Below are 12808 nucleotides of genomic sequence, written 5' to 3' on the forward strand. Positions count from 1 at the left end.
GCATAAGGCTAATGCCATTGGAATAGTAAACCAAAGGCCCAAACCAAAAAGCTGGGGACAGATCCAAATCCCACCACAGCAGCAAGTCGAATCTAAAACCAATTAATATATCTGGAAATTGCCTGTATAATGGTGAGGATGCCCTTTACCATACTATTTCCACAAAACTAGAAATATTAATTTTTCCACATCCTTCAAAACTTAAGTCCTCCAAGAAATTTTAAATATGAAGTGTTTGCATAACAGATGCACTGAGTTAAACACCTGATTAAGTTTGCCCAAGCTACAAATGATTTCATAAAAACTGCGATTGGATAGGAAGGAAATACTTAAATTCACTTATGGGATAGGAGAGTCGCTGACTGGCCAACATTTATTGCCCATCCTAGTAAGACACAAGATGATTAAACCACTCATGTGAACTGCATGATCACTGTAATCAAGAGAACATTTAATATTAAGACCCAAGTTATAGCACCACCAGTGTCACAACTGGCTCCAACCTAGTAAAGATATTTCGACTTCAAGGCTTTTAATGTAAAATGGGTGCGAGAGATCCAGTTTCGAAATTAGGCAGATCACATTTTTCCAAGTTCAGAAACTGCGGATATAGAAAAAAAGAAATTTTGCTGAAATATATCTCTGGGGCGGCATACTGGCTCAGTGGTTAGCACTGCTGCCTCATAGCACGAGGGACCCAGGTTAGATTCCAGCCTCAGGTGACTGCGTGAAGTTTGCAAATTCTCCCAGTGTCTGCAGGTGTTTCCTCCAGGTGCTCTGGTTAAGTGTAAAATAATAGAGTATGGGAATGAGTGGGATACTCTTTGGAGGATCAATGTGGACTTGTTGGGCAAAATGGCCCATTTCCATACTGTAGGGATTCTAAAGTAAACTTTTTGCGGCTTCATCAGTGAAGGCCACTTTATTCATGAGGGACAAATGTTATTAACAATCATATGTAGTCAAATGGGGCAAATTGAACCAGTAGTGATATGTCAACTTTTTATAGAGAGAATCAAGTGAAATCAACATCCTGGATTACTCCATAACTACTGATGTTGGCAAAATTGACCCTGCTTCGCTCTTTCCACAGAGAAAGAGGTCACTCCACAATGGTACAAGTATTGAAGAAAATAAAGCCCCATTTAGAAGAAGTACATACTTTCCAGAACTGTTGCTGGCAATCTCCTCAGCCAGCTCATCCCTCTCCTGCTGTATCAGTCTCTTGGCACGCTCTGCCGCAGCAAGTTCCTAGATGATTTTTAAAAAGTGCTAATTAAAAAAGTTAACTTTTCAACCAGTCATGATTTTAAAAACACAATACAAATGCATTTAAATAAAACTTAAAATAGTTGCTTGTAAATACAAATTTCAGCATTCTCCACCTGTTAAGATGAATATCCAGCATAAGTTCTTCCATGTATTTAGCAATTCCAGGGTCAATGTTAAAGCTTCTGTTTAAGTTACATTATTCATGGGATCATTTAACTATGTTATGTAACATAAGTACCAGCCATGATATTCTAAAGATAATCGGTTTGTTGCCCAAAACACAATCTCCTTGAAAGTGGAGTCGCAGGTAGATTGGATAATGAAGGCGACGTTTGATATGCTTTCCTTTATTGACCACAGTATTGAGTACAGGAGTTGGGAGGTCATGCTGCAGCTGTACAGGACATTGGTTAGGCCACTGATGGACTATTGCATACAATTCTGCTCTCCTTCCTATTGGAAAGATGTTGTGAAACTTGAAAAGGTTCAGAAAAGATTTAAGGATGTTGCCAGGGTTGGAGGATTTGAGCTACAGGGAGAGGCTGAACAGGCTGGGGCTGTTTTCTCTGGAGCTTTGGAGGCTGAGGGGTGACCTTATAGAGGTTTACAAAATTATGAGGGGCATAGATAGGATAAATAGACAAGGTCTTCTCGCTGGGATCTGGGAGTCCAGAACTAAAGGGCATAGGTTTAGGGTGAGAGGGGAAAGAGACCCAAGGGGCAACGTTTTCCACACAGAGGGTGGAATGGAATGGAATGAACTGCTGGTGGAGGCTGGTACAATTGCAACATTTAAAAGGCATTTGGATGAGTATATAAATAGGAAGGGTTTGGAGGGACATGGGCCGGGTGTTGGCAGGTGGGACTAGATTGGGATGGGATATCTGGTCGGCATGCATGGGTTGGACCGAAGGGTCTGTTCCCATGCTGTATATCTTTATGACTATGACTCTACATGGAACACAAAATAACAAAATCCCAATGGACTGTAAAAACTGTACACAGAGGTTCACTCTTATGGTGACAATGTCTGCAAGCTTTCAGCAAAAATCCGCTTCTGTGGACCAGTTGCCTTTTGATAGAACCATCATTGCCACTCACAGCTACCATTTGCTGCTTCTTATACAAAATCTTAACTTTTCAGAAATTCAACTCAAAAGCAGTGAAAACATCAAATACACTACACCGTAAAATTACTGATCAAACTTTGCTTCAACCACTAGTTATTAACTAAGTTTGCTTGTGGAAGACCAGGCAGATCTAGCTGGGTATTACATATCCAACTAGGTACTACATATCCAGCTGAACCAAACTACTGAACTTTTCAGTCAGCATTTGCATGCAATTTAACACAAAATATTGCTCTTTCTACTGAGATTTCATAGTGCATAAAGGACTAAGTAGAAGTGCAGAAACACACACACAGAATTATAGAACGATTACAGCATGGAAGACCATTCACCTTTTGCATGTTTGTCAGCTCCCGACCAGAGAACTGAGTCCCACTCTCCCACCCTTACCTAAAGCCCTGTAAATTTGAGATAATTAGCCCATTTGAAAGCCACAAATAAATCTGGTTCCATCACATCCATGCAGCACATTCCAGATGCAATTCTTCATGTCACATTCTGATGGTAAACAGACCTTCCTAACAGACTTTATTGCAGCAAGTATACATTGTTGTGGTTTGTAAGTACTTTAGATGTCAAATGACAGAGGTGATTGTTGTTATATTCACAGCAACAAGTTCACTTAAACCAGCATGTTCAGAGAAAAATGAAAATTTCACACATTGTTGACAACCAATGGATCAGCACAAGAAATAAATTTGTTAATAAAGCTAAAAGTTAATTTTACAATCTCTAAGTACTTAATAAAGCTCCTTCGGTATTAATCTCAACATAGCTAAATATTGTACCTCTTGCATATGAAGCATTTCTGCCTCAAGTGCCTTAACCTTCTTCTCATTTTCTTTGGACTGAGTCAGGATTTCCTCTCGAGAGCTGCAAGCTTCTTCCAGTTCACGCTGGTAGTCTTTCAGCTGAGCCTATTGAAAACATAACCTGTCACAAAATACAGCAATGCACACAGCTATCATCTCTCCAAACATCCCTCTTCCCCAAAGCAGGACAAACATTTCTTACAAGGGATTGATGCGTATTTCCACATATTAGTTTCCAGTCTGTGCTGGATCAAGCACCAATTAGGCACTTCTGTGCTTACCATGGGCTTCCCGACTCGTCAGGAGCTCAGCAGAAATCTTTCCCTACTTGAAGTTGCCAGTTAGAGATCGGCAATCACAGGAGTGAGGGTTGTGGAAAGGTGGTCAGAGAATCAGAGATAAGGCTGGTGTAAGTTCAGCAGCCAAATCCCTGCACACCATTACCACCATCATCACCAAGACCCCCAATTTCTCCTGGTTTGCAGCAAGTGGTGAACACCCAGGTCAAACAGCAGGAAGGTCACCCTCATTTCCCTCCTGGGAAAGCAGCATTTTTCTTGCCTGCTGGATATATAGTTAATTGTGACATTCCTTGGTGGAGGGTCTCAACAGTAATGCCATTGACCATCATGAGGTAAAAGTCAGTTTTGCTTTTTGGAAAGTGTCATTTCATATCACACAAGTGTCGACAACTTACTTGTCTCTCATCAGCACAATTTTGGTCGTTGTCCAAGCCTTTCTGCATTTGGAGATCGGCTATTTCAGTATCTGAGGATTTGTGAATGGTGCTGAACATCAGAACAATCAGCAAATTTCCCACCTCTGAACACATGATGGATGGGAAGGGCATTGATGAATAAAGCAGCTTGAGTCACTACCTGGAGGATCTTCTGCAGTTAAATCTTGGGGACCAAGATGTTGCCTTACAACCACAATAATCTTCCTTTTTGCCAAAAGTGACTCCAACTAGTGGAGCGTCCCTCTCCTACCTCCAATTCCTATAGATGCTAGCTTACTCACCCTTGCTGAATAAGCTGCCCTGATGTCAAGTCAGTCAGTTTCACCTTTCTCCTGTAGTTCTTTTGCCCATACTTGGATGAGTACTGGAGCCTAAGAAAACCAAACTGAGCAACAGTAAGCAGGCTGTTGCATGGAGAGCACCAATGATCCCTTCCATCACTGTGCTAACGATTGAGAGTAGACTGACAGAAGGTAATTGGGCACGTTGGCTTTGATCCTTTTTCTTAAAAGGGAATATACCTGGTCAATTTTTCATATTATTGATAGGTACCATGTATGCAGCTGTATTAGAATATATTGGCTAGGATCATGCTTTTTACAGACCACGTCTTCAGTACTAATGCCAGAATGGTGTCAGTACTCAGCCTTTGCAGCATCTTCTGTTGCTTTTTGATACGACGTGGAATTAATCCAATTGATTGAAGAGTGCATTTGTGATGGCATCAGACAGAAACCTTTTTGACTGAAGATGGATACAAATACTTCAGTCTTGTCTTTCGTACTTTGAGAATGGGGATCTTTAGGAATCTAGTGAGTTGTTTAATTGTCCATCACCATTCACAATTGAAATGCCATAGGACTACATAAAGAAACAAAAAAAAAAAACCAGAAAAAATGTCAATGTGCCTGCTTCCACCATGTCCTCTGGCAATGCATCCAGCCTCTGACCATTCTGTGTAAAAAACATGCCTCACATATCTTACTTAAACTTTCTCCATCTCACCTTGAACCTTGTAATTGAAACTTCAACCCTGGGAAAAAGCCTCTGCTATCCACCTTATCTCAGCCCCTCAGGTCTCCTTTCCAATGAAAATAATTCTCTTTTTAACCTTACCTCATTGCCAATGACCTCAGGACCAGGCAACATCCCAGTGAACCTTCTCTGCACTTTCTCCTAAGCTTCAGACAATACTCCAAATGTAGCCTGACAAAGATTTTATATCACTGCACAATAGTTTATCAACTCTTGTACGCCATGCCTCGGCTGATCAAGGCAAGCAAGCCATATGCCTTTTTAAATTACCTTGGCCATCTGTATTGCCACTTTTAGGGAACTGTGGACCTGCATGCTCAGATCTCTCTGTATGTTAATGTTTCTAAGAGTTCTGCCATTTGCAGTATAATTCATACTTAAATTTGATCCTCCAAAATGCATCCCCTCACATTTGTCTAGGTTAAACTCCATCTGCCATTTCTGTGCCCAAGTCACCTATCGATATCTTGTTGTATCTTTTCACAATGGTCAGCACTATCAGCAACTCTAACAATCTTCATGTCATCTGCATACATACATGCAAAAATCAGACCATCCACATTTTCCTCCAGATTATTTATATAAACAACCACCACAGACTGATCCTCTGTGGAACACCATTAGTAACCGGTGTCCATTCTGAAAAACAAAAACACCCCTCCGCCCCTACCCACTGTCTTCTAAGCCATAGCTTAGATATGATCATTTGTTGCAAAATCACTTAGGCCTGTGCATTCTGCTTCCACTATTTGACATGCAAGTAGTCCTGTGTGATAGCTTTTATGAGTTGACACTCATTTTGTGCTGGTCCTCATTGAATTTGTTTGATGGTAACAGTTGAGTGAGGACATGCTAGACTATGAGGAATTGAGTACAATTCTTTTTCTACTGATGGACCCACGGTGCATCATGGATGTCCATGGGTGGAGACAGGGAAGGGCACTTCACTGCATGATAATCAGGAGACTTCTTTGCAAATGTTTAACCTGATGCAATGAAACTTTGGAGAGTTCGAGCCTACGGTGAGAACTCACAGGGCAACTCCTTTCTAACTGTAGGTCACTGCTCTGCCACCTACAGTGGGTCTGTTCTGATTATTGGGACATGGTTCTGCTCCAGTGAAATACATGAGACAAGCAACAGCTTGGCCTAGCCAAGGACAGCTCTCCCAGATTTGGTACATATCCTCAGATGTTGATAAGTAGAACTTCGCAGGTTAAAGGGCTGTGCCTGCACGTCAATTTCACTGCCTAGGTTAATGCAATTTGATCTGGCTATGCCTTTTCATAGGGTAAAGTCAACCATATTAACGTGGGTCCGATGTCACACCTAAGTCAGTCAAGGTAGGATGTTAAGATTTCTTAACTCTGCACTACTGAGGACGGATGCTGAGCATCCTTCATGACATTTCAAACTGAAAAGTGCGATCTGTCCAGAGACCAGTGCTAAGTAGTCTATCATACCCCTATGCTAAAGCTTACTTGTAGTTTGCGGAACTGCTTCAAGGCTTCCTCACGACCTTTGTTTGATGTTTCAATTTGTCCCTCCAAATCCTTCAAATCCATTTCCAGCTTCTTCTTGGCGGTAACAGCCATGGAACGCTGCTTTCGTTCATCTTCCAGTTCACTCTCCATCTCACGGACCTGGAAAATATCAGCAGCAAATAAGATATTCATGATGTTTCTTTCTAAAGGTATATTCAATAAAGGTGTACTAATCAACTAAAAAAAAATTACTCCCACTAAGATGGACAAGGAACAGGACGAAGCCATTACGTATAGTTCAACTAGTCACAGTGAATGACATCCCTAGATCATTTCAAAAATTTTCAAGATAAAAACTTCAATTAGGTATTAGAAAGTCTGTTCTTTGCCCAGCTTTTCCTAGTCATGACATTTGAGGTGTAGTGGTAGCATCCCACTTGCTCCAGAGATGTGTCATAAGTATTTTTAATCAGCTTCTCCAGGTTAATGTCAAGTTCTTGATAACTCAACTCAAGGGATGTACTTGCCTGCTTAATTAACTGCCTCCTCTTTTCTTCACTCTGCTCATCCTTACTCAGCAGGTCCCTGTCAAACTGAGCTTTCATGGCTTGCAGATTTACTTCCAGTCGTAGCTTAGCATCTTCAGTGGCCTGGAGCTCATCCTCCAGCTCTTCCAGCTGAGTTTTCATCTCTTCCACCTGCTGCTCCAGAGCGCGTTTTGACTTTTCCAGCTCATGCACCTGCCCACAAATAAATAAAATTATGTAAAATAAAATTATGTAAGTTACAATAGATTACCAAACCAAGTTTCCTTTCAATAAGTTTAGTAACACACAGTATGGCCATTTACATGACTCTCACTCCATTTGGAGGGTGCTGAGGAGACAATTTTCCATAGTAACCTAACAAGCACCTCATTAAGAGATCAAAAATAAAATACATTTCAAAGTGATACTAAATGGTGGATTTCATGCTTGAGTTGGTTCCAAAGCTGCCTGGAAGTCACACTAAGCTACAGAAACCAGAGGGTCTTTGTATTCTTAAGGTTTTCACTGATTTAGTTAATAGCAACACTTGGTCCTAGCTTTCTCATCCAGCATATAAAGACTACACAACTGGAGGCTAACCTTGATCACTGTTAAACCACCTCTTGAAGAAGGTGTGCATGTGAGGGGTAGGCATGATAATCAAGATTGGTTGTGAAATCAAATGATAGTTGAATAGCCTAAGATGACGCAGAGCTATACAAAAAATACTGGAGTGCTGTGAATCTGGAACAGGGAAGAAACCTAAAAAGGATAGATCTCTAAACCCTTGGGGCATCGACTTACATTCTTTCCTACATCATCCTTGGAGCTAACAAGGTCTTCCATCTCTGCACGCAGTAGCTTGCTCATTTTCTCCATCTCTTCTTTCTGCTCCATAGCTGCCTCCAAGGCACGAGTCAGCGACAAAGTTTTAGTCTCTTTCTCCCGTGCCTCTGCCTGCGCACGATCCCGTTCCTCTGCGTTCTTTAAGGAAATGTTCTTTTCTTCAGCTAGCATCTGAAACAGAATGATGTGACCCATTTAACAGGATTGCACTAATTTTTTTTAGATAAAGGGTAAGTACACAGCTCAAGCTATTAATGTAATACTTTTGAGAATATTCTTGAAACTTATTAATATTTGGGTTAATGCAAGGTTAGACAAGATAAAAGTTGACGTTGACTATCTTAATATTGATGTATCACGTTCAGATGTACCATTCTTGTACAACACATTTGAATCTTGATGGCTAACTACACCCATAGTTGAAAATCATTATTTTCTGATTCCTTTCTACCACTAGAACCTATTGATTCTAATGGATAAGTTTCTGATAAATGACAAATTTACACATTGTCCGCAAATAAATTGTCAGCTACTGCTGACAAAGTCAAGAATATCGGTTCGGATTTCACACCTTCAATAAACCTCAAATTTCAAACCAAATTGATAGGTGATAGGAAAGGTACATTTCGATCTCTAGAACTGAAAACAGATGCTGAATTGGTTCCTTTGGATACTTTAAAATATGCATTACATTTTAATTTTTGGATCTTCCATTTTTGCAATTTGTTCTCAATATTGTCTTCATATTAGGATAAACAAACATTGAATGGCTTAAAAACCAAATGACAGACTTTGGATCAATCCTCACCTGGTCAAATTTCTTTTGTTTCTTCTCAAGATTGGAAACAGTCTGCCTTTGGTGGTCCAAACCCACAATCAGATCATCCAGCTCCTGCTGCAGACGGTTCTTGGTCTTCTCTAACTTGTCATAGGCACCTATTTTCTCTTCATAACGCTGAGTCAAGACTTCCATGTCTTTTTGCAGCTTTCTCTTAACTTCCTCAGCAAGTTCCAATGATGCATTTCCATCTTCCTGGCGTTTCTTGGATTCTGCTAACTGAAATATTTACAATGAGTAAAAATTCAACTGTAATGTATTATACCTGTGTATATGAATTATTATAGCTTAAATCTGTTCAACACAACTTCTCATAATGCACGATAAGAAAATGGCTTACTCGGATACACAGTATGGCATTTAAAGCCAGATGAACGAACAACGTGAAAAATGCAAACAGAAATATCAATGTTAATCAATTAAATGTATAATCATGTCCCTAGCATTGCATTTATTGATTATAATTTTGCAATATGAGGAAATAATTTGTGCATTTTGGTAATTACAAAAGCTGAAATCTTAAACCTCAAGATCCTGCAAAACAGCTTTTTAAAAGCACATCATAATGAAAAACTCCTTTAAATTTTGCCAACTACAAGCACAAGACAACCACGCCAGCAAAACTAGAGCTTGAAATGAGAGGTGAAAAACTATAGTGGACAATTGTGCACAAAAGTTAATCGTCTACTCCAACTTCTCCAAAAAGGAGGATTTTGATTGAACAGAACAATTTAAAGCACATTATTTTAACATGTAAGATCGTATTTATGATAGGTGCTGAAATTTAGGAAATTCCTAGAAATGACATTATACCATGTTTCAGTGGCTGTAGACTTGGAGAAAGGACAGAAGTGCTTACAGCAAGTGCCTATACAGAAACAAAATAGAACAGAAGTGTTAGGAGGCGTTTTACTTGAGTGTGGATGCTGGCAATCTGTTTCTCCAAGTTTCTCTTTCCCTCTTCTTCCTCTTCCAGCTGCTCTTGAAGGCGATTGTTCTCATCTTCCATGTGTCTCAACTTGGTACTAAAAGCCAACTTCTGTCGAGTCTCCTCTTGAAGCAGCTCCTGTACAGGGATGAGACATCATGGGTGAATGAAGCAAAACAGAGCAAGGATATGGAGCAGTAAATTACATCACCCAAAATATATATTCATAGATATGATGCTTCACACATCAAATTTGTTAAGTATTCAGTTATCTGCATTGGACAAATATTAAACCATTAGATTTCATTCCAACGTGGTTTCATTTCATCAGAAATTGGACATCAGGAAATAGATCCACATTAAAATTTAGCACAGCTTATTACAAAGCTTTCAAAGTAGCTTTTCCATGCACCAGACGAGTCTACATGGTTATCCAATTTCTCCATTCTGCATCATTTTTTTTTTGCCATCTCTAGTCAATACCCACAAATTCCTTCTGCTGTAGACTATATATTCCCAAGAACACATTAAGCTAACTGGCCTACAGTTGCCTGTTTGTTTTTGTCTCCCTCCTTTTTTGAATAAAGGGAGAAACACTTTCAAATCCTCTTGTACCTTTTCAGAATTTAAGGATTCTTGGAAGATTACTACCACTATTACGACATTTATCATCTCCGCAGCTACGTTTTTTAAAATAGGAGGTTGGAACTCATCAGGTCAAGGCGATTTATTGGTCTTTGGCCCAATTAGTTTCCCTAGTAATTTTTCTTTAATGATAGAAACAAACAGAACTCTCTTCTAAGAATATTATTAAGGGCTCAGAAGATTATTAATGCCCTTGAACATGATGACTGATTAAAATTATTTACTCAATTCTTCAGCAGTTTCCTGGCTCCTCACTTATTTTCCTAGCCTGGTTCTTTAATGAGCTTATATTCACTGTGGTTCTGGATGTAGGTTTGCTCACTGAGCTGGAAGGTTCATTTTCAGACATTTCATCACCCTACTAGGTAACATCTTCAGTGAGCGTCCAGGCGAAGCACTGTTCATGATTCCTGCTTTCTACATGTTTGGGTTTCTTTGGGTCGGAGATGTCATTTCCTGTTATTTTTCTCAGGGGTGATAAATGGGATCCAAGTCAATGTGTTTGTTGAGAGTGTTCCGGTTGGAATGCCATGCTGAGAGGAATTCTCGTGAGTGTCAGTTTGTCTTGTCAGAGGATAGATGTATTGTCCCAGTTGAAGTGGTGTCCCTCCTTATCTGTATGTAAGGATACTAGAGAGAGGAGGTCATGTCGTTTTGTGGCTAGTTGATGTTCATGTCTCCTGGTGGCTAATTTTCTGCATGTTACATACAGGTAAGGACAGACACCACGTTGACCGAGACAACACATCTATCCTAGGACAAGCCAAACAGAGACATGCATGAGAATTCCTAGAAGCATGGCATTCCAATTGGAACTCTAACAACAAACACATTGACTTGGATCCCAAATACCTCCCCCCCCCCCGAGAAAAACAGGAAATGGCATCAACACAGGAAATCCAAACATATAAACAGAAAGCAGGAAACACCAGCAGTGCTTCATCTGAAGGCTCACTGAAGATGTTACCTGGTGGGGTGATGAAACATCTGAAAGTGAACCTTCCAGCTCAGCGAGCAAACCTACATCCAGAACCTCAACCTGAGCTACAAATCTTCGCATTCATAGAGTCAGAGATGTACAGCACAGAAACAGACCCTTCGGTCCAACTTGTCCATGCTGACCAGACATCCCAACCCAATCTAGTCCCACCTGCTAGGACCTGGCCCATATCCCTCCAAACCCTTCCTATTCATATACCCAACCAGATAACTTTTCATTGTCGTAATTGTACTAGCCACCAACAGTTCCTCTGGCAACTGAGTGAAAATGTCCCCCCTTAAATCTCTCATATCTTTCCCCTCTCACCCTAAAAGTCTATGCCCTCTGGTTCTGGACTCCCTTACCCCAGGGAAAAGACTTTGTCTATTTACCCTATCCATGTCCCTCATGATTTTACAAACCTCAAAGGTCACCCGTCAGCCTCCGACGCTCCAAGGAAACAGCCCTAATCTATTTAGCCTCACCCTATATTTCAAATCCTCCAATCCTGGCAACATCCTTGTACATCTTTTTTGAACCCTTTCAAGTTTCACAACATCTTTCCGACAGGAAGGAGACCAGAATTCCATGCAATATTCCAACAGTGGCCTAACCAATGTCCTGTACAGTTGCAACATGACCTCCCAACTCCTGTACTCAATACTCTGACCAATAAAGGAAAGCATACCAAACGCCTTCTTCACTATCCTATCTACCTACACAACTCCATTGTCAAGGAGCTATGAACTTGTTCTCCAAGCTCTTTGTTCAGCAACATTCCCTAGAACCTTCCCATTAAGTGTATAAGTCCTGCTAAGATTTGCTTTTCCAAAATGCATCACCTCACGTTTATCTGAAATAAACTCCATCTGCCACTTCTCAACCCAATGGCCCATCTGATAAAGATCCTGTTCTCCTCTGAGGTAACTTCTTCACGTCCACTACACCTCCAATTTTGGTGTCATCTGCAAACTTACTAACTATACCTCTTATGTTCACATCGAAATAACTTATACAATGATGAAAAGTAGTGGACCCAGCACTCCCACTGGTCACAGACCTCCAGACCGAAAAACAACCCTCCACCACCACCCTCTGTCTTCTACCTTTGAGCCAGTTCTGTATCCAAATAGCTAGTTCTCCCTGTATTCTGTGAGATCTAACCTTGCTAATCAGTCTCCCATGGGGAACCTTAGTGAACGCCTTACTGAAATCCATATAGATCACATCTACTGCTCTGGCCTCATCAATCTTCTTTGGTACTACTACTACTACAAAAAAAACTTAAACAAGTTTGTGAGACATGATTTCCCATGCATAAAGCCATGCTGACTATCCCTAATCAGTCTTCACCTTTTCAAATACATGTACATCCTGTCCCTCAGGATTCCCTCCAACAACTTGCCCACCACTGACATCAGGCTCACTGATCTATAGTTTCCTGACGTGTCCTTACCACCCTTCTTAAAAAGTGGCACCACGTTAGCCAACCTCCAGTCTTCCAGCACCGCACCTGTGACTATCGATTATACAGATGTCTCAGTAAGAGGCCCCGCAAACACTTCCTTAGCTT

General features: G+C 40.6%; 1 protein-coding gene across 2 annotated transcripts in view; it reads right to left on the reverse strand.

Moving 5' to 3' along the window:
- LOC122542322 (myosin-9-like) overlaps positions 1-12808 on the reverse strand; it is a 169611-nt gene that overhangs the window by 12926 nt on the left and 143877 nt on the right. For both annotated transcript variants that reach the window (XM_043679971.2, XM_043679970.2), the window contains 7 exons: positions 9597-9749; positions 8654-8902; positions 7804-8016; positions 7000-7212; positions 6470-6631; positions 3191-3319; positions 1163-1251 (listed from right to left, as the gene is read on the reverse strand). In XM_043679971.2, the coding sequence (XP_043535906.1) occupies positions 1163-1251; positions 3191-3319; positions 6470-6631; positions 7000-7212; positions 7804-8016; positions 8654-8902; positions 9597-9749 (1208 nt within the window). The remainder of the gene's footprint in view (positions 1-1162; positions 1252-3190; positions 3320-6469; positions 6632-6999; positions 7213-7803; positions 8017-8653; positions 8903-9596; positions 9750-12808) is intronic.

This window comes from Chiloscyllium plagiosum, unplaced genomic scaffold, assembly GCF_037043375.1.
Source record: "Chiloscyllium plagiosum isolate Xiang-an unplaced genomic scaffold, Cpla_swu_hap1 HiC_scaffold_33, whole genome shotgun sequence".
Lineage (NCBI taxonomy): Eukaryota > Metazoa > Chordata > Chondrichthyes > Orectolobiformes > Hemiscylliidae > Chiloscyllium > Chiloscyllium plagiosum.